This window comes from Canis lupus, chromosome 11 (genome assembly GCF_003254725.2).
Source record: "Canis lupus dingo isolate Sandy chromosome 11, ASM325472v2, whole genome shotgun sequence".
Classification (NCBI taxonomy): domain Eukaryota; kingdom Metazoa; phylum Chordata; class Mammalia; order Carnivora; family Canidae; genus Canis; species Canis lupus.
In genome coordinates, this window is record NC_064253.1 from 49,683,339 (window position 1) to 49,705,394 (window position 22,056).

Genomic DNA, 22,056 nt, shown 5'->3' on the forward strand with positions numbered 1-22,056 from the left:
GATCAACAAAAACAACATACTTCTGGCTAGAAAAAAGGAGCGAAGACTCAGATTACCAAAATCAGAATAAAAGAGGAAACACCCCTACCAACCTCAGAGAAATAAAAGGGATCCCAAGGGAATACTGTGAACAACTGTATGCCAATGAATTAGGTGGCTTAGATAAAGGAGACAAATCTCTAGAAAGACACAAATTACCAAAACTGACTCAAGAATAAACAGAAAATCTAAATAGACATGCAACAAGAAATTGAATTAGTAATCAAATAACATCCCACAAAGAAATGCCCAGGCTCAGATGGCTCATGGTGAATTCTATAGACATCTGAAGAATACGAATCCTTGATAAGCTCTCCCTAAAACTGGAAGAGGAGGGCACACTCCCCTGCTCATTCTTGAGGCAGTACCACCTCGATACCAACACTGGACAAAGATATCACAATAAGAAAACTACAAATCATTGATATTTATCAATTATATAAAATAAAGCTGTGAGGTACCTGGGTGGCTCAGTGAGTTAAGCATCCTGACTCTTGATTTCGGCTCAGGTCAAGATCATAGGGATCAAGCCCAGGGTCAGACTCCAAGCTCAGTGGGGAGTCTGCTTTGGGATTTTCTCTTTCTCTCTCTCTCAACACTCACTTTCTCTCTCTCTCTCTCTCTCTCTCTCCCCCCCCTTCCTCCCTCCCTCCCTTTACCCCTCCCCTAGCCCCTAGCTGGTGCACGTGTGTGCACTCTCTCTCTTTTCAATAAATCTTTAATATACTTTTAAAAACTGAAAAAAAAAAAAAAAAGAACTACAGATCAATATTTCTTACTTTCTTTTACAAGACAGGCTATCTACAGACTTCTGCCTAAGTCTTTCTAATAACACACCAACCCCAAGTCACTCGGCACCCCAGGCTGCCCCCTCCCCCAACTCCCACTCTTCTTAACACATCTCTTCTCACCCCTTGAGACTCCACGAATCATCCAATGCTCCCTCCATTCACCTATTTATATCCTATGATGGCCTCTCCCCAGGACACTGATGAAAAATGTCCACCTGGAGAAGGGCAGGCTGTGGAACACCACTGAATCCTGGCACATCTGACACATGGCAACACACACTCCAAGCTCCCAGTGTTGTAGATGCAAAAAGATGGAGGCCTCCTTGTGGCCTGGGGTAGGTCTCTTTAGTGACTCTGGTCTCTAAGCAGGCTAAACCTTGTCCTCCAGTTGTGGTTACATACTCACACCTCTCTCCCTGAGCCACTTAATTGCCTCAGGGCAGATGAAAAAACAAACAAACCTGCATTTGGATGAAATTTTACTCTGCACCCTACTATATTGATTATAGGTCTTCTGCACCCAAGGGAATAGGGTTAGACATTGAACAAAAGACAGAGCACTGATATCAACACATACCTCATCTCATTCAATTTTCTTACCAGCCCCTTGAAGTAAGAACTATCTCCCCATTTTACAAAGGAAGAAAGTATTGCCCTGGACACCCCAGGAACAATATGCTAGATAAGAGCTCTAGCCTGACTACACATGGCTCCAGGGAGTATGGTGTTAAAGTGTTAAATCGCAGCTGACTGCTGTGGAATGCAGCAGAAGAGGACAAGAGTGGCTACAAGATGAAAGGAGCAGCTGTCACAAGTTGAATGCACCCCATCTGCTTAATTTGTAAACCTCTGGTCACTGAAATCACTGGTTCTAAAGTCATTCTACTACTTATGGACGTCAGCAGGCACCTGTTCATCTACAAAAAAGGTATGTGAAGGGGGTGGCCATAAAGGCAGAACTGGCAATTCATAGCTACTGATCAACTTATTTTTGCCCGATATAATGTAAGTCTTTCTTCCTTTGGGCCTCATTTCTGAATCCCCTCAATCAGACTGGAGGAGATCCACATGGGTTAACCCGTCAGAACCTCAACATGGCTTTTCTGGATAGGTGCATGTGGTACTTCCAGGCAAAGTTTTAGATCAACACCATTTTTAAGGCAGCCTTTTAAAGCGAGGGTCTGCCTCTATTCTACGGGTTTGGCTTCACAAATAAAGGAAGAAGGACAATTTCTTATCCTGTGTAAGCTAATTCTTTGGCAAAGGCACATGAGGTAGGTGTTCAAAGAGCCACCAGGTAAGGCTCCTTTGTGGATACACCTCAGCAGGAACAGCCCAGATGCCATAGCCTGCCTACAGGAAGAGCCCATATCAAACATGGCAGTAGTGCCCTACACAAGGAGCTTCACACACACACACACACACACACACACACACACACACAAAAGCCGGGAGTGTAAATATGAGACTCCAGATAGATCTGACCTTCCCTAGGTATCTATATTCTTTAAAAGCTAATACCCCTAGTCCAGAAATTTAAAGTTTAGGGCCTGTGGATTATTCCAACCTTTCTGGAAAGCAAAGTAGCAATGTGAACCAATGTCATAAAGGTGACAATCTCCTCTGGCCTAAGAATTCCTCTCTAGAAATTTATTCCAAATTTATTCCAAGGAAATAATTCAACTGAAGCAAAGAGCTAAACATAAGCAAAAATGTTCAACATGATCTATGATATATATTTTTTTAAAAAAGACTATGACAGAGAAACCTGGAATGTTGAATGCTAAGGGAACAGCCACAGGGATTTGATATTTTTTAAAGATTTATTTATTTATTTACTTGAGAGGAGAGGGGTAGAAGGAAAGAAAGAATCTCAAGCAGACTCGCCAGTATGCAGGGAGCCCCAACAGGGCTCCATCTTATGACCCTGAGATCATGACCTGAACTGAAATCAAGAGTCGGATGCTTAACCCACTGAGTCACCCAGGCGCCCCTCCATAAGAATTTTAGATAGCAGCTCGGAAAAGATAATTAGGATAATTGTGAATAACATAACAGTTTAAGGTAAGAGTTGAATGAAACTAGCAGAATGCTAAAATAGTTTCAAACTACGATTACAACAGAGCAGAGTATGTATGCACTTCGAAAGTATAGTCAAGTTTTGTTATAGTGGTAGGCACATGTTTGTTTACATAGTAAACAGAATCATATTTTTTTAAACATTTAACGTGGTGATGTATTTTCAATTAAAAACATGAAGAAATCCTACAAAGCAAAAACCAAAATCATCACAAATAATAACTATTAGTGCTACCAATAATAGATAACATAAATTCAGAGCTTATTCAGTATTAGGCATTAATTTAGGCCCTTTTATGCCTACCAACCCACCTCACAATGAGGCAGACACTATTGTTACCCTATTTCACAGGGGAGAGCACTGAGGCACAGAAAGAAAAATATCTCTCCCATACGAAACAGCTACAGTGATGAAAAGAAACATCCCCTATGCCATTTCAAAGGCCATTCATCCGCTAAAACATTTGTGCCTCCTTAGAGAAGACAAAATTCTCAACAGAAGTTTCACCAGGAGATCCCTGAAATGGGCAGTGGGTAGTGAGCTTCACAGGGAATTTCAGAGGTCTTTTGTGTTGCAGATGTGACCAGGATTTCCCCCCATACCAACCTAGACTTTAGGAGGAAGAGAAGGAAGACGCTCAAAGCCAACAGGTTCAGCCCACTCAAACTTCACAGAGGGAAAGAGGGGCCCCCAGAGTTGGGACTTGCCCAAAATGATGTAATGAATTAGGAGGACCAGATCTCAGAATTCTCACACTGGTGGCCTTTGAGGCTTGCCCCTAACCGCCTGAGACCAAGAACCCCCTCGTTCTGTAGCTTTCTCTCCCTTCACCTTCTTTCTTTCGGGCCCTCGGTTTAGCTATCTTCAGCTCTCCTCTATGCAGCATGGTCCCCACTACACCAGCTTCTCTCTCTCTCATTATCTTCCTTTCACTCTGCCTCCCACTTCCTGTCCTCTCCTGCCCTGCTGGTGACTGTGTGCAGGAGCTGGGACTTCAGCCACGGCCTTCTTCCCATGTCACAGCAACCAGAGGAAATGACGGGCTACACTTAGCAGTAGACCCCTGCTCTTCCCAACCAGGGAGACTGCAAACACACTGAGGGAGACAAGGATGCTAAAATCAGTGTTGGAAGAGAGGCCCTTCATTTTGGTTCTGGACCTGGCCCAGATCACCCATCTGGCTCTCTGCACCTCCTCAGCAGTGCCTTGGGGGCACCCATATTTCCTCTCTCTGACTACACGCTATTGTCAGGGTCTGTCCACTGCTGAGTGGGAACCAGCCCTTGTCCATGTCTATCTCCCATGCTCAGGGAGTGTGGTTACTAACAAAAGCTTGCTGAGTGAGCAAATCAGTCTTCATTCACCTTCTTCCTTAAGGCTCTTCCTGACTTGGCGTGTGAAGACTCAGGTCCACCCGTTTTCAGTCAGGCAGGGACCCTGCCCAGGCTGCCTTCATATTCATCTGAATGCCAGGAGCTACCTAACACCTCAATGCCAAGTCACCAAGCTCCTATAATGCAAATCCCAGTTTCCCTGAAGCCCACCCTTAACGTAGAGTCCTATCCTGTTTTTTTCAAGCTGGCGGTGGTGGTGTCCTGAAACACTAATGACAGCTCTGCACTTTCAGGATTTCAAAAGGCTAAAGGACATTATGCAAAACAGGAAGAAACTTTGAAAGGCATTTTGAAAATGTACCCTGTCACCGGGGCCAGCCAATTATTGAACCCCCTTATCAGGGCCCCTCCCCATGACCTCCTGACCCATGTGGTGGGGCAGGAAGGAACCTGACCTCCTACCTTACTGGTCATGCCAGTCTGACATGACCCTGCCCCTTTCCTCAGCATAGCCTCCCCCCAGAACCCCAGGCTCTGTGCCAAATGACCCCTGGCAGATTCTCAAAGCCAAAGTGTCCCTCAAAAGAGGAGAATGGAGATCCGGTGAGGCCAATCAAAGTGGGATAACTTCAAAGCAGAATGACACCTTGGGAAGAGCCTGGCCTACTGGCCTGAGTCCAGATTGCTCAAACCACCTGAAAGAGTCCCCGACTGAGCACGCTGGGCTCTAATGGTCTCTGAGGCTCTCTCAAAAGCAAGTCCTAGAAGCATATAGGTTCTCACTTCACAGCCCCTCCCCAGATCTCAGAACTCCCTGGAGGTGGGAATGCTATGCTGTCTGTTTCACAGTCTGAGTTGCCAGCTTGTGGAAATAGTTCTTCATGTCAACTGCACTGAGCTAGCAGGCTGGTGTTTCCCTAGCACCACAGTCCACATAAGCCAGGCCTAGGGACTTGGCTGCTAAGGAGACAAATGGAGAAGTTACTGAAAAAGCTGACTCCTGGGGCATCATCCCCATTGCTTCTGTTGACAACAGATTTCTGCTCAAGTGTCTGTCCTACAGCTTTGGCCCACTGCCCCTGCCCTAGGCACTTCCTGTACCTAGTTTCCTTTTTAATCAGAATTCTAGACATATACTTCATTCAGCAATAAATGTTACTCCTCTGCCAGCACTAAGTAAACCTGTAATTTTGAATGGGTCTATCTTTTAGTAAGGCTGGTTTTAAAACCTAGCTCTTCCCAAAAAAGCGTTCACCCTTTATTCCCCCTTTTTAGAAAGCTCTACTAGCCAAACAATCCAGAAAGTGCAATGTTCTATGCAGAAGCCTCAGAGAGCCACTAAGAAAAAACAAAAACTACATGTATGTGCTCAACAACTGAATGATAAAACAAAGTTACAGCATATTCAGTTGACAGAATGACACGACACAGCTTTTGTGGTTTTTAAAGGTGTAGGACCAAGCTCATGAGAAAGAATCTTAAGTGACAAATGCTGGATACCAGGCTATCTATATTTATACCAATCTATCTGTTCATCTATATTCTTAAGTACATACATGAAAAAGACTAGCAGGAGATCTAGCAGGAGATTCACCAACATGTTTCCTCTAGGTGAAAGGAATATAGGTGTGCTTTCCTACCTCTTTTAACTTATTTTCAATAAGCCTGCATTACCTTTTACAAAAAAAAAAAAAAAGGAGGGAGATTACCCACTTCTCAAAAAAAAAAAAAAAAAAAAAAATACAGGGAAAAGCAAAGACCCAGAGCCCTAGCCTGTAGCATTCCAGGGAAGCAAATCGTTCTCTCTCTGGGCTTTGTGAGGGGCTTTGGAGAGGTGGCAGAGGGGAAAGGGAAGCAGCTACATAACACACCCAGACCAGACATTAAAATCACTGCCAAAGAATTCAGCAACAGCCAATTATATATCTCCTGGCCTTCATTTGTGTAGGGAAGGGGCGGGCTGGGGCCAGGCTGGAAAGTGGAACCTGAAACACTGAGCGTGTGACTCAGCCCTTCTGCCTTCTAAGGACGAATCCCTTTAGGCCACGTCCACTCAGAACCAGCTCCCAAACAGACTCTATCCAACTTTAAGCCACCATGACCTTTGAACCTGGAAGTTCTGACCTTTACGAGAGGATCTGCAATCTCTCCCCAAGCATGTGACCTGCGTGGGCCCAGGTAAACATAGACCTCCATAACTGGGGCCTTTACAATCACAGCCACAGTCCGGTGCCCAGGAACCCTTACAATCCCAGGCTTTATTAACTTCCTCAGGAGTTAGGGTCTGGCTGGCTGGCCTTTACAATGATCTCATTGCCTAGACTACCCTGGGCAGTGCCAGGGCCAAGTGGAAAATGGCCACAGTGCCAGTACTCAGGGGATTTAAGCCACAAGGGCAGACCACTTGTCCTAAAACAAATGGATTGCTACTAAACTGGATAAGAACAACTGGAATTTCCAGGTGGATACAATTACAAGCAGAATTCCAATCTCTGCTTCTTGTCGTCAGGAGCCGGCAGGGAACACTGAATAGTGAAGATGGCATAGGAGGGGCACTTGGTATGCAAGCAGGGGAGAAATCACTAGGTTCAACTTGACCACAGGACAACTGGGCCCCTTTCTTACACACCCAGAGCCCAGCTCAGCCCAAAGAGGATGAGCTCCCAGACCTGCCCCCAAAGCCCAGAAGGTCCCCAGGGTGAAACCCACAGAAAGGCAGGGACTGCCTGAACATTAACTGTCCCATCGTTCCCAACCCATAAATTAGTCTAGTCTCAGCCTGGACCCTGTTGCTACACAAAGACCATATCATATGACTGCTGATGTCTTATTACAGTCATTATAAAGCAGCAAGGTACGGATTACTCAGCAGAGCTAATTTAAGGCTTCAGAAATTAGAGGAACAACCAAAACCAGGACTGAAGAACTTTGATACCAACTCTGGGTTTCCGAAAAAAGAAAGAAAAGGTAGGATGGACAGGAGAGACTAAACATACATATTTTAGTTTCCTAAATGACATCAGTACAGTTCAATATGCCTCCACTGCCTGGGCTGTGAGTTCCGAAAGGAGGCATTTTGTCATCTTCCTCTTTGCAGGTCTAGTACCAAGCACAACACAGGCACACTGTTGGAAATAAATGAATGAAGCTACCAGATGCCTTAGCCAGCAAGGATGTCCAGCCAGGCCAGGTGCCACATAAGACCTTTCAGGTGGACACACAGACATACCTAGCAAGGATCCTCCCAAATTCTAGGTCATAGTAGCCTGCTCTGAGCCTCTACCCTAGGTGTCTACTGGGCAATAGCCTCAAGGAAGAGCACTGGGCTGGAATCAGGATCCAAATTCCAGCCCCAGCACAATGAGAGATGGGGACAGGGAACTAGAAAGTCCCATCCTGGGATGCTATGGGTCCAAGAGGCTGCAGTTTGAATACAATCCCACATTTGACTCCTGCTCCCCATGCTCCAAGGAGGTGGATGCTTCCATGCTTGCTTAGAGTCTGGGATAGATGGCAACAGGCAGGAATCACTCCTGCCACCATCAGGCTGAGTGGAAGAAAGCAAATCCAACAGTCTTAGAGGGTATTTCTCAATCTCAAGACTGTTAGACAAGAAGGCATATCTTTCTATTTGCCAACAAACTATTTTCCCAGGGTAAAACAACAGGACAAACTGGTTTAAAATACTAGCTATCTAATTTCCCAAAGCTTAAAGATCTGGACAAGGGGAGGCTCCCCATGCCTCACACCACCCTGAGGATGAGGCTCTACTCCAAGCCAGGAAGTGATGAGGCTCCAAAACTCATCCCCAAAAGGGAGAGAGAGAGCTCTTCCCCGAGCTGAGGCTAGGACAGATGTCCTCAAAGTACATTCTGTCCTGGGCAGCCTGCTCACATCCACATGTGTGCATATGGGAGAAGGGAGTAAAAGGGGACAGACAGCATGCTGGTGGAAAAACACCTGAGAGCTGAGAGCCCAGGAGAGACGCAGAAAGTGCTTTGTTTTCCCAAGGGCACAAACCACAACAGAGGCTTGGTTGACAGCTCCCACGAAAGCTGGGCAAGTTGACTCATGGACAAATGCTTTCCCAGGACCCTGGCTACCTATGGTGGCTGTCTGCTGGCCCAGGAGCCCATGACTCTCTGGTGCCCATCTATAGATCATAGTCCTCGTTTGAACAAATGAAGAGGATCTCTTTAAAGCAGAGGTGGGCAAGGGAAGACTCTGGGTTTAAGCAGTATAGGACTACTCACCCCACCCCCACACACACATCCTATGCACCCTTGAGGGGACTGTGTCAGCTGTACCAGGCCCCATTTGAGCCCCTAGGTCAGTCTTGTCCACCTTAACCAGTCCAACCTGAGATACTGCCCGCCCCCCACCTAGACCCTCTCTGGGCTGGCAGTTCTACTACCAGTACCAGTTAAGTCACATTAAGCTGCCACCAAATCTGAGCAGAGGCGAACATTCCAGGAAAAGAAAAGAAAATGTAAGACCACTGCTCCTCCCAGGCTGACTACGCCTCAGACATACCCAGATAGCCGGGAAAGGGAGCCTCATGATCATGTTCGGTGAACTAGATGCCACAGCCTGAGGGCCAAGAGGACAGTGCCTGCAGGCCTGAGCTTTCTGAGAGAACTCCCCTGAGAACTTGTAGGAATTCTCAGGAAAGGCCTATGTCCCTCCCCCCTGCAGTCCCTAGTCCTGAAGGCCTCACACTACCCCATGGGGGATCCTGAGGCAAGGCCTACAATGACTCTAAACACTGCAACCTGCCTTACATCACACAGACAGAGTAAACAGAGGCAGGATTCAAACCCAAGTATATCTGAAGTCTATCCCAAGGCTCTGACAACCCACGAGGGATCCAACAGTGGCCCATCAACAGCCTAGTCTGGTGCCTGGCTCCTTAAGGGAAGGGCATGCTCATTACCCTCCACGTACCACATAGGAGCTTATCACAGTATCTGGCCCAGACCCCTGGACACCAGAAAGTAGAGCCAAGTCGTGGAAAGGAACCGCAAGTAGTGAAAAGGCCACAGTTCTAAACCCCACCAATGCTTTCTCCCATCAACCTCAAAACCACCCCGCAAGGGCTTTGGTTGACACCTGCCCAGATGAACAGATGAGTTCAACTCCCCTCAACCCACACACTCCTAAAGAGACTTTCAGCTTCGAGGACCCCTCTCAGCCAGGAGCCCCCATTCAGTGGGCTGCACAAGCACTCAAAACTGAAGGGCTTGATTAAAATGAAAAAAAAAAAAAAAAAAAAAAAGCTTTCACTTTATGGTACCTCCACAGCAGCAGCAGCCCAAACATCACAATCCCATGCATGTCACACCTAGTGGCCAAGCTAGAGCAGGCCCAGGGTCTCTCTCCTCGCCCTCCAAATATTATCTCTCAGGAAGTCCCTTCTTGCTGCCAATTCAAAATTCAACTCAGAAATACCAGTAACCGGTCACCAATCATGAGGAACGCCATTACAAAACAAAAACAAAGCACCACGGGTTCTCACGCTTCGTTGAGAAGACCTTATATATATATATACCTCAAATATCTATCTAATGAACTTCGGGGCACTTTAATTTGGTTATTTATTTTTTTCTGCATAAACATAAAGGGAACAATTAAAGAGAAAAAAAACTGGCCTCTCCAGGTTCTGGGGACTTACCTCTCTCTTCCCTCTTTCTCTCTCTGGTGTTCAGAGCCATCTCTTTGGGAGTCTGAGAAAATGGAACTTTGAGTCCCAAGTCCCATTTGCCATGTTCTTAAAGTACATAATCTCATTTAGTCCTAAAAATAACCCTGGGAGTTAAGCACCAACAACCCCATTTTACATACGAGAAAAAGACTCTGACACACTCTGTAAGATGCCTGAGACCAGACACTTAGCAAATAGTTTAAACTTTATTTTATAGGACTAGTCTGCTTCCTAGATCAAGTCCAAAGGGATTCAATTTTCTGCTTTATAAAAAAAAAAAAAGTCCCCTTATTTCCACAATTCATGTCTGACCAATTCCATGTTCTTCTTCCCAAACTTGATATGAAAATATTGAAGCAATTATTGGACAAATTGAGCAAGACACGTAGAAGGCCTGCTCTGCCAGGGCTTTACGGGAAGGTGACTGAGTTCCTATTGGCAGGATGCCTGCCCTCCTGCCAGGGCCCCTTACTCAGTACCAGAACCTCTACAAACTGGCATTTAAAATGAGCAGCCACCTGTATGATAATCTGGAGAACAACCTGTGGCTGCCTTGAGCCTGACTGCCTGTGGATTACACAGGTCAAGGAAACATCCTGCCGGAGGGGATGGGCTCAGCCTCCTCCAAACAGGAGGAATGCAAAACCCACCACCTCAAGCTCCCAGCATATGCTGACACAGAGGCTGGTGGCCACCCTTCCGATTATCTGGGCAAGATACCTGAGACTCCACGCTTCTCCCTGGAAGGGACAAGTCGGTGTGAACTGGTTACAGTTTAGCCCTCCAAGCCCCTACTACACACGCTCTGCTCCTACAAACTAAACTCCCTCAGTCCTTGGGAGGGTTCAGCTCGCTTAGGCTCACTTAGGGGCAGGGATCTGCACAGAGTTTACCAAGGGCTTACCTTCATTAATGTAAATGCCCGTTTATATTGCTGCATCTAATCTTCCAAAACAATCCTGACAGAGGTACCATTTATTCCCACCAACCCCCCCCCCCCCGCCCCACACCCGCATTTAACTGAGGAGACACCAGACGTTAACAAACACCACATTTGCCCAAAAGCTCAGGAAAAGTTCACCCACGCTCAGGAGAGAGTGGCTGTACGGGAAGACCAGATACGTGAACTAGATGCGAACTGGAAGGCAACTTCCTTCCGCGCTGGAGGCCTCATCATCAGTTTCCCAAACTGGAGTGGGTCACCCTGCGCTGCCTCCCGGTCCCTCCCAGAGCGGCGGGGCGAGGGCAGCCCCCAGCCCTAAGCAAACCCAAATTGCAAAACTCCTTGAGGCGTGGGCCGGGGCACGGAAGTCTCCAAGGCCTTCCCCGGTTCTGGGGCCAGAGGGGCCTGCGGCTTCCTCGTACCACCCCCACCCCAGGCTTCAACGTGAATCCAAAAGGACTCGGCTCCCACCCTCTCACCTCATCCAGCCCGGAACCTCGGCTGGGATGAGGCGCCGCGATCCGGAGCTGGGAGGCTGGAGAGCCCGGGAAAGCGCACGGGCGGACGTCCAGGGGACCCTGCCGAGGAAATTCGGGAAAGTCCCCGAGGACTCACCGAGCAGTGGGGACTCCTCAGGGCACGCGGGCAGCGGCGGCGCCGTGGTGGCCGGCACCGGGGCCGACGTCAAGTTGCTCGCCGAGCCGGGGCGGGGGCCGGAGTCCTCGCCTGGGCTGGAGTCGCGACCCGAGCGCAGCTCGGAGGAAGCGTCCAGAGGCGGCAGCGGCGGGGCCCCTCGGGGCCGGAGCTCCCCGGAGGGCTGCTCGATGGCGGCGGCGCCGTTGGAGCCGCCCTGCAGCGGCGTGGGGACCCCGACCAGCTGAGGCAGGCGGCTCAAGTCGCGGCCGGCCAAGTAGTAGACGAGGGTGGCGCCAAGATGCAGCGCGCAGACGGCCACGAGCAGGCGGCAGGCCCGCTGCAGGGACGCGCCCGGCATCGCGGCGCTGCCGCCCAGGAGCGGCTCCCGAAACCTCATCTTCCCGCCGCCGCTTTAAGAGGCGGGTGGGCTACGGCGGGGAGGGGCGGCCCGCCCGCGGGCCGCCGGCCAGGCTGCCCGACCGCGGCTCTGGGGGGAGGGGCCGCGGGGCGCGGGGGAGCGCAGCGCCCGCTGGCAGGCGGCGGAACGCCGAGACTCCGGCCCGCGCGGCCGCCCAGCGACTAGAAGTGCGCCCGAGGCGCGGGCGGGGGCGGGGGCGGGGGCGCGGGCGGGGCGGGGCGGGGGCGGGGCCGCCGGTCGGAGCCGGGCTCTCGGGGCCCGGGCGGGGGGCGGGGCCTCCGGGGGCGGAGCCGCGAGGCGCGCGCGGGGCCGCGGGGGGGCTGCGGGGGGCGGAGTCGGCTCCCGGGCCGGCGGGCGCCCCCCGGCCCGGCTCGGCGCTGCGCGCTCCGGCTCCCCAGCCCCCGGCGTGTGCCCTCGGCCGCCGCCGAGCCGCGCCTCCGCCGCCACGCCCTCCTCCGCCTCCTGGCTGCCCTCGAGAGGCGCCGCCACTTCCTGCTGTGCTGACGGGCTTGGGCAGTGGGCCTGGGCCCGCGGCGCGGCGGCGCAGGAAGCCGGCCGGTCGTTGACTGGACGGGTTGGGGGCCGCGGCGGCGTTGCGGCCCGGCCGCCTGGGCAGGCCCGGTTGGGTCCGGAAGCGGGATGGGGGACAAGGTTGTCCAGGAAACGGGCTCCGACGCCCAGGAGGTGGGGCCGCCGCGGAGGGATTCTCTGGGGCGTTCTGTGCCCCGGCCCCGGCGGCGCCAGGCCCCTCCACCACGGTGGGGGCCCAGCAGGAGGCGCGGCTCCCCCGCACCCCGCGGGGCGCCGAGGGCGCGAGTCTCCGCGCGTCCGGCTCAGCGTGGGACGGCCCGGCCCAGGGCATCGCGGGGGCCCACCCAGCTCGGTCTGAGGTGCGTCCCGCCCGCCCCTCGAGGACCCGTGCTTCGAGTGGGAGGGCGGCCGAGGGCGGCCGAGGGTGGCCGAGGGTGGCCCGCCTCAGTAACTCCCAGGCGGGCCTGCAGGAGAGCAGCCGGCTTTGTTTACAATTTGCGTGAGCTCCGACGCAATCCCAGGAAGCAGGAATGGCCCCTATTTTACAGATAGAGTTCACGGCTCGGGAAGGTTAAGATCCTAAGATCCCACAGCTGCTGAAAGGCAGAATTCTAACTCCAAAACCGTCATTTACCACATATTTGCCCCTTGTTGATTTGCGCGTGAGAGCTGGAGGCTGCCGGGGTGAGAGACTTAGGCACTGAAGTTGCTTGGTTCGAATTTGACCCAGAGGCCGCTCCTCAGGCACACTTGATGTGTGAGCAGGGGACACCTCACCCCTGGGAAGGACTCGTGGAAGTGTTGTTACTTATGAGGATGGAGAAGCTGAGGCTTTCGGCAGCCAATTCTGAAGTGGAGGGAATAAGCGATAGCTCACATAGCTTGAGAGTTAACTGTATGCCAGTCAAGCACAAGCTTAACTGCTTTATAATGCATTGTCTCAATCCTAACAACACTTTGAAGTAGGCACTTTTACTATCCCCATTTCACAGGTGAGAAAACTGAGACTCAGGAGTTGACTCCTGATCATAGAGAATACTTTCCTCACTTGGCTTCCTAGGATACCAGGCTTTCCTGATCTTCCTCGCTTCACTGGTCACTCCTGTCTTCCTTGTAGTCTTCTCCTCTTCCCCAGTTGTTGAAGGCCCCAGGCCATAGTCCACGATGCTCTTTTCTGTCTGTATGGACTCCCTAGGAGTGACTTATGGTGTCTGTATATTAATGATACAAAATGTCTGTCTTCCCCTGTTGTGGAAGGCCTCGGAACATAGCACATGAGGCTCTTTTCTATCTACACATTCCCTAAGAGTAATTTATAATCATCTGTTCACTGATGACTGTAGAATTTCTATCTCCGGCCTACATCTCCAGACTTATTCTCAAGTGCCTATCTTAGCAGTATCTCAAAGTCAATACATCCTGCCCCTGACAACCTGCTCCCTATACTCCACTCTCACTCTTAACCAACCTCAGAGAATGGCACCATTGTTCATCCAGTTCCTCGAGCCCCAAACCTAAAAGGTGTCTGTCCTTGATGTGCTTCTCTAATGCTCAAATGCCATTTCCAGTCCCTCAGCAAGTCTTGTCAGTGCTACACTTAAATCATGAGAATTAACCACTTACTAATCCTCTCATAACTATCTTGGACCAAGCTACCATCATCTTGTCCTGAGTTATAATGGTAGCTTTCTAACTGGTCACCCTGCTTTCACCTCCTCCATGGCCCCTCCCTCGTCTCATCTCCAAACAGCATCTAGGAAGATCTTCGAAAGCATAAATCAGAGCATGCCATTTTATTCAGAACAAAAATCCAAATGTGTAGAAGCCCTATCTAATTGGTTCCTGTCTTTCTTCCCCACCCACATCTATCATTCTCTACCATGCTCTCTACCTGCTTTAGCCACACTAACCTGATTGCTATTTTCTGAATTTTCTTATTTCTTCCTGCCACAAGGCTTTGTACTTGCTATTCACTTAGTTTGAAATGCTCACCCCTCGTATTTAATTCAGATCTCTCAAATGTCACCTTAAGAGAGTGGTCTTCTCAGACTACCCCTATGTAGAATAATCTCCCACCCAAATCTATTTAACCTGTTTGATTTTTTCAGAGCATGCATCACTACCCAACACAACATATTTATTTGTTGTCTGTCTCTTTTATTAGAAAATAAATAAAAAAAAAAAAAAAAGAAAATCAGCTCCATGAGTCTGGAAACTTTCTCTGTTCTTCACTACTGTATCCTCAGCTCCTCAAACTAAACTAGTACATAGCTGGCACTGAGTAAATAAATATTTGTTAAACTGCCTGTTTAATGAATGCTTATGATCATCTTGATTATGTGGGAAGGGGACAAAGGAAGAACTATTGCTAAGTTATTTTATTTTGAGAGAGAGAGAGCACATGTGAGTGTGCACACACACGATCGGAGTGGGTGGGAAGTAGAGGGGGAGGGAGAGAAAATCTTAAATAGGCTCCACAGCCAGCACAGAGCTTGACACAGGGGTCAATCTCACTACCCTGAGATCATGACCTGAGCCAAATCAAGAGTCAGATGCTTAACTGACTGAGCTACCCATGCATCCTTAATTTTATTTATTTATTTATTTATTTATTTATTTATTTATTTATTTATTTATTTATATTTATTCAGAGGGTGCATGGGGGGGCGGCGGGTGGACCAGAGGGAGAAAGAGAATCTTTTTTTTTTTTTTTTGAGAAAGAGAATCTTAAGCAAGCTCCATGCCCAACACTGAGCCTGACATGGGGCTCAATCTCATGACCTGAGCCAAGATCAAGAGTTGGATGCTCAACGGAATGAGCCACCCAGCACCCCATCCCACTAAGTTATTTTAAGCACATAAGTTAAGAGTTGTTCACCAGGGAATTGGTGAAGTGTGAAGCTGACCCCAAACAGCCTATGCCTAGAGGAAAATACCTGGCCAGTGAGGGAGGATGGGTCTAAATAATCCCCCATCTGAAAACTGAGAGGCGGGGAAGATGAAGATATATCCTGTATGTGTCCAGGTAGTTACCAGGAGACAGGGTGGAGGGGAGGGAGGTTAGGGGTCACAGACTTATTCCATGACCCTCTTTGTGGCCAGGAAGCAAGGAAAAGAAGCACTTGCTGTCTATTCCTTGGGAACATGCAGAGCCAATGACCCACTCACCCACGTTATCAGTACCTCCACCCCCATCTAGAGGTACCTACAATGTGTAAATTTTTTGCTTCAGAAAGATTCAGAAGGTCAGAAGCCATCAAAGCAATATTGTCCAGCTGTCCAAACATGAACTGGTATGAGAAACAGACCCAAGGCAACCTTCTCTACCTCTTTCCACATCCCACTTTGTCAGGTAGAAACTAATCCCATCAGAGAAGATAACTGGGAGAGGAAGTTGAAGTGCTGACTGGCCAAAAACTGGGATCTGGGTTTTGTAGTTTGCCTGTTCAAAGCAGAGTCACCCAGGTCTCTGGTTCTCCCTGCAGGCTGCCTTCAACTGGTTAGTGGTATTTGCTCTGCCCTTTCACAGCACCCTTATCTGCACCTGTCAGTTTACATTTCTCTTTCACCTTAGTAAATTAGAAGGACACAGAATAGTGCCTGGCACATGGTAGACTGTTATTTCAGTTATCTATTTCTGCCTAAGATAGCACCCCAGAAATTCATATCTTCAACAATTTCTTTCTCACAATTGTGTGGGGTGACTGGCAGTTCTGCTTCACATGGTGTCATCTGAGGCACTGGCACAGTTGGAAATTCCAAAATGGCTTCACTCACATGACGGGCAGTTTGTGCGGGCTAGAGGTTGGCTTAGAATGATCATGGGTCAGGGGTCTTGGTTCTCCTCCGTTTGGACCTCTCTATAAAGGCCTTTCACACAGCTACTTGGGTTTCCTCCCAAACTGTAGGGTACATTCTGAAAAGGGCATTTCAAGACAAGGTAAGAAGATGTGGATCCCATAAGGCCCAGCCTTAAGCATCACTTATTTGGGTATTTTAGTTAAAACAATTCATTGAGCAGGCTAGATTCTAAGGGAGTAGATGTGTCCTCCTCTTCTTGGGTGGAGGAGTAAAGAATCTGCAGCCATCTTTTTTAATCCACTGTAGTTTGCCCAGTGGTCACACATTATTTACATTCTTTCCACATGTAGAATACATTAATCTCCTCCTAGATCCCCCAAAGGCTCAGCCTGTTAAGACTTCAGGTCAGGCTCCAGGTATAGAATTTCATCATCTCAATCAGGTCCAGATATGTTCCTCAAAATCAAAAAAAGCAAATTCCCTTCTTCCCCTTCCTCTTCCTCTCCCTGAGCAAATCAGTCCAAAAACCATTAGGTAGGGATAAGCAAGGTAGGAGTTTAAACACCATACAGTGTGTCAAAGCCCAACCAATAAAGAGAAAGGGTGGAGTGATGAGTGGGGAGGATGAAAGCCCAGTGCAGGGTGTCAAAGCCCAAGCAGAGTAACGAGGACCTACATGGAGTATTACGGTATTAGGGGTTTCTGTGAATTAGGGCAGCCTAGTACAGGGTGTTAGAGCCCAAGTGGGATGAAAGGATTGTTAAACCCAGGGAGACTGGTTAAAAGTAACTATATATACATATACATATACATATACATATACATATACATATACATATATATCTGAGTATATCAGTATATATCAGTATATATACTGATATATATATATGAGAAATTGGTGTGAATTCATGATTTTCAATATATAGATAGATAAAAATATAGATAGATAATGAAATAAATATAGGGGTGTGTGTATATATTTACATGTAAATACGAGTAAATTCCTGGGAGAAGTGCTGGGAGCAGAAACTTCCCAATAGCAATGAGCATATCTAACACTATCATTATCTAATAAAAGGAACTAGGTATTCTTGGAGAAAAGGCTGATTTCAGGGATGGACCAGGGATATTACAAGATGAGCCTAGAAAATCATGTACCGGGCACCCTGGGTGGCTCAGTGGTTTAGCACTGCCTTCAGCTCAGGTCATGATCCTGGGGAACCGGGATCGAGTCCCACGTTGGGCTCCCTGCATGGAGCCTGCTTCTCCCTCTGCCTGTGTTGTGTTTCTGCCTCTCTCTCTTTCTGTCTCTCATGAATAGGTAAATAAAATCTTTTAAAAAAAGAAGAAAATCATGTACCAAAAAGTCTTTAAAAAGGGGTCAAAGAATAATGAGAATATGTCAAAAGAACACAGAAATCAGTTTGAAGGAGCCAAATCTGGAACAATTTGAGCATGAAAATAAATATTGGCCAAATCTGGAACAATTTGAGCATGAAAATAAATATTGATAGGAACAGTTTACAGCCAATTGAACAAAATAAGAAACCATGAATTCATACTGATATAAATAAAAGAATGAACATTTGATGAGTAACAAGATATTTACATAATTTCAAAGTAACTCCACAAAATACTTACAGTTTCAATGGGGAACATTAGAAAAACCCAAATATTGAAACATTCTAGAAAATAACCATCCTGAAATCTTTAAAAATGTTAAGTTCATGAGAGTCAAGGAAAGACTGGGGATCTGTTCCCCATTGGAGGCGACCAAAGAGAAATGACACCTAAATGCAATACCATGATTCTGAAGTGGATCCTTCTGCTGTAAAATATTTCGGGGATGACCAGTGAAATTGAATGGGGACTAAGGATACAGTGATAGTATTGTATCAACATTAATTTCCTGATTTTATTTATTTATTCATTCATTCATTCATTCGTTCATTCATTCATTCATTCGAGACACAGAGAGAGAGAGGCAAAGACACAGGCAGAGGGAGAAGCAGGCTCCATTCAGGGAGCCCAACGTGGGACTCGATCCTGGGTCTCCAGGATCACACCCTGGGCTGAAGGTGGCACTAAACCACTGAGCCACCCAGACTGCCCAATTTCCTGATTTTGATGGTTGTATTGTGGTTATGTTAGAAATATACATATAAGAATTGGAGGGTAATTGATATCATGTCAGAAGTTTACTCAAATAATCCAAAAAAGTGCTTGTACTGAACTGGCAAGTTTTCTGTAAGTTATCTTTCCCCCTATACATCCAATATACAATAGAAAACAGGGACAGAAATCACAGTAGGCAATCCCACTTAGAAAGGACGTAAAAATAGGCATTGGTCCTTAGAAAATCTGAGACCCAAGCATGCAGATCACCAAATTCCCCTTCTCCAGAGGCAGGGAATGTGATACCTCCCATTTCTACTATTCTTCATGCTTTTTGGTTGATTTTCTGCCCTGTTCTGGTCATTCTTCTTTGACTAGGTTCCAGTCTGCCTATTTCCTTCATAAAAGACCAGTGCCCAGGACTGGATGCAGCATTCCAGCTGGAGTGCAAGCAACAGTAGAGAGCAGGATCATCAATCGCCTTCATAATTCCAAAGATCATACTTTCATCAATGCCTTCTGACACAACATTCACTTTTTGATATTCATGTTAAACGATAGAGTGGGCCGAAGATAGAGCCCTGGAACAATGCAAACACTCTACAAGTTGACTTGGATCCTTTAAATACAGTCATTGTGCCAATCAAGGTTTTTGGCTGCAAAATAATCAATCTCACCCCTGCTCTGCCATGATCACCACTGCTGGTGAATACTCAACACCACCACTTCAAGACTGTTCAAGCTGCTGCTACTGGCACCATAAATACTTTCCACACTTTCCTTGCCTCTTCTTACTCCCAGTGGCTCCCAACAACCCAGCATTCATTGGCTTTTAACTGCATCACTCCAATCTGTCCCTGTCTTCACATAGCCTTCTCTGTGTCTATGGGTGTTTTTGGCAATGGGTCCTCTCCCCTTCGTGCTAGGACACCAATCACTGGAAAAAGGGCCCACCTAATCCAGTATGACCTCATCTCGACTTAACCAATTACATTTGCAAAGACCCTATTTTCAAACAAAATCTATTCTGAGGTTTTGGGTAGACATGAATTTTGGAGGTACACTATTTACCCCCTACAAGCTATCATATATATGGAAAGAGCTTCCCTGAGAGTTAAGCCAACACAGAAACAGGGGTATGTGCCTTAGTATGGCCATATTTGACTGCCCCTGGACTAATCAGTTACATGAATTGGCAAATTTCCTCCTTTTCCTTAAGTCAGCTTGAAATGACAGAAAGAACCTACCACCCCTACTTTTACAAAATTAGAAAATCATTAGCACATGACCAATGTTCCAAACTTCTTCCTACTGCCTGTGTCCTCCAAAAGTCTCTGACAGGGATTGTGCAATCCCACTGGAAGTGGAATGGATTTACTTCATGTACTTCATTTGGCCAGGAAACAAAAATTTATTTTGAGCAGCTAGATGATTTCTTACAATGTAGTCCACCATTATTCCTTTCTCTTAATTTTTATTATGGAAAATTACAAAATTACACACAAGTGGGAAGAATAGTATAATGAACCTCAGCTTCCATCATCCCATGTTTGCTCCATCTATACCTCCAACTTCCCTCCACCTCCAGCAGGATTATTTCAAAAGAAAATTCTGATGCCATATAATGAATTTATCCTCTTCAACCACTATTTTAAGTTTTAATCCCCTCATTACTGCATTTGAGAAGTTTTGTCCCTTGCAAGGCAATGCAAGGCACTTTGAACATAGAAAGGGTACAACAGACATCTGCTGAATGGAGACCTGCCATTAGAATTTCCAGTCTATTAGAAGACAAGGAAGCCCCTCCAGTGCTTACTAAGCTTTAATGTAAATCACCTGGGGAGATGTTAAAATGCAGAATATGTGGGCAGGGGTGGGGGAATTCTGCAGTTCTAATAAAAACTGTAAATGCTGCTGGTCTGTCGATCTCACTTTGAGTAGCCAGATCCTAAACCAGAAAGGAAAGGAGAAAAAAGCAGGGTGCCATATAAGGTAGAGGTGATGGGTCACCAGGCTTGAGAACTAGACTTTGATAGTTTACCACAGTTACCCAAATTTATTTTGACAATATTCTAAAGTGAGAATAACCCTGAACCAAGCAAGCACTGAGGAACCCACAAAAGAAATTTTATAAACTCTGCAAAGGGAAGACACAGTTACTTGTCAGTTCTAGAAAATCTGTATGATAGAGAGTAAAAGTGTCTAGCCAGCTCATGGTGAATTTTTCCAAAAAACTTGACCCTGCTGGACCTAGTTCTCCATATCCACTCTTGTACTGCTTCCACCCACCCTCCAGCCACAGCTGATTGGACCAAATGTGAGAATCTGACCCAAGCTGGGCCAGTCAGAGGGTCTCTCCTGAGAATTTGGTTTTGAGATTCAGAACAGTCAGTCCCACCCTAAGAATGGCTGGAATTGAAGTTATATAACTATTCTACCTTCTGTCAATACACAGAGAAGCAAAGAAAGCTGATTGAAAGAAACAGACCATAGAGAGGACCTAGAAATGAAAAAAGCACCACTTACATTCCTTAGGCTTCTTGCCCCATTCGCATCCCTCCTGAGGCCTGATACCATTTCTGTGCCTCAGAACCCAATCTCCTTATGTTGAAATCTTCTAGATGTTGCATTAGTGAGTTTCAGATCTTCACAACCAAAGAGACTGACAGATAGACACGTTCATATATGGCAAGTGGGAACTAAGCCAGAGAGGAAGAAGGGTAAGAGCTGCTGGGCCTAGAATGCAGGTCACTGTGGGTTTACCAGGCAGGTATGTAGACAAGAGGTCATCCATAGCAGAAATGAAGTCTCAGGAATCAGAAAAGAAACTTCCTCCCTGCAAGCAGCAGGCTGGGCTGTGGCTTCCTTTGAGACTACCAAGTTGGTGGCTGCCAACCTCGCTGCCACTCCTCACCTGAGAATTTGCTCCAGCCTTCCTGATTGTGTTAGGACTGGCCATACCACAGGGCACCTTGTTTCCCCGAACCTCTGAGGGCTGTGATGTCCCTAATGTAGAGCCACCTGATGGTATAATCGGCTCTTCCCAAGAGTCTGGTTGTTACCCTGACCACCTTCCTAATCAGCATGCCACTCTGTGAATCTCTAGCCTGGAGATATAAGAAGGAGTTTAGCCCACAGGCAGGTCCTGAAGTCTATGGCAATGATTCAAGCTCAGCCCAAACCCCAGGGAGTTTGTTACAGATAGGATGGTAAACTTACTTCTGTTTGCCCAGGACTATCCCACGTCCCAGGACCTAGTTCTGGAAAAACCGGGAGTATTAGTCACTCTAATTTTAAAGCCTCCAGGTCCTAAATGGAAACCTGCCTTAGCATAGTGCCTTGAAGGCATCATCCCAGGTTTTGGTGACTCCAAACCTCCATACCCCACCATCCTGAGGATTCCCACACAACTGGGGTTTCTGAACTGCTTTCTGAAACCACTGCATCTCTACTTACACCTGTAGACTGTGTGGCAAATTAAGAGCCCAGACTCTGAAGCCTCCTATTCACTAATTTGGTGACCTTAGGTATCTAAAATCTCATTGCCTCACTGAGAATACTATACCTACTTCATCGTGTTATAAGAAAAGTGAGAATAGTGCCTGACTGTATAAAAGTTGGCAATTATTGTCATGCTCTTTCCCCAGTCTAATCATTGTCTCCTCTC

General features: G+C 47.4%; 1 protein-coding gene across 1 annotated transcript in view; it reads right to left on the bottom strand.

Moving 5' to 3' along the window:
- B4GALT1 (beta-1,4-galactosyltransferase 1) overlaps positions 1 to 12,066 on the bottom strand; it is a 52,426-nt gene extending 40,360 nt beyond the window's left edge. Inside the window, exon 1 of the mRNA XM_025432263.3 lies at positions 11,504 to 12,066. Within this exon, the coding sequence (XP_025288048.1) occupies positions 11,504 to 11,921 (418 nt within the window). The 5' untranslated portion in view covers positions 11,922 to 12,066. The remainder of the gene's footprint in view (positions 1 to 11,503) is intronic.
- Between the last annotated feature and the right edge of the window lie 9,990 nt (positions 12,067 to 22,056).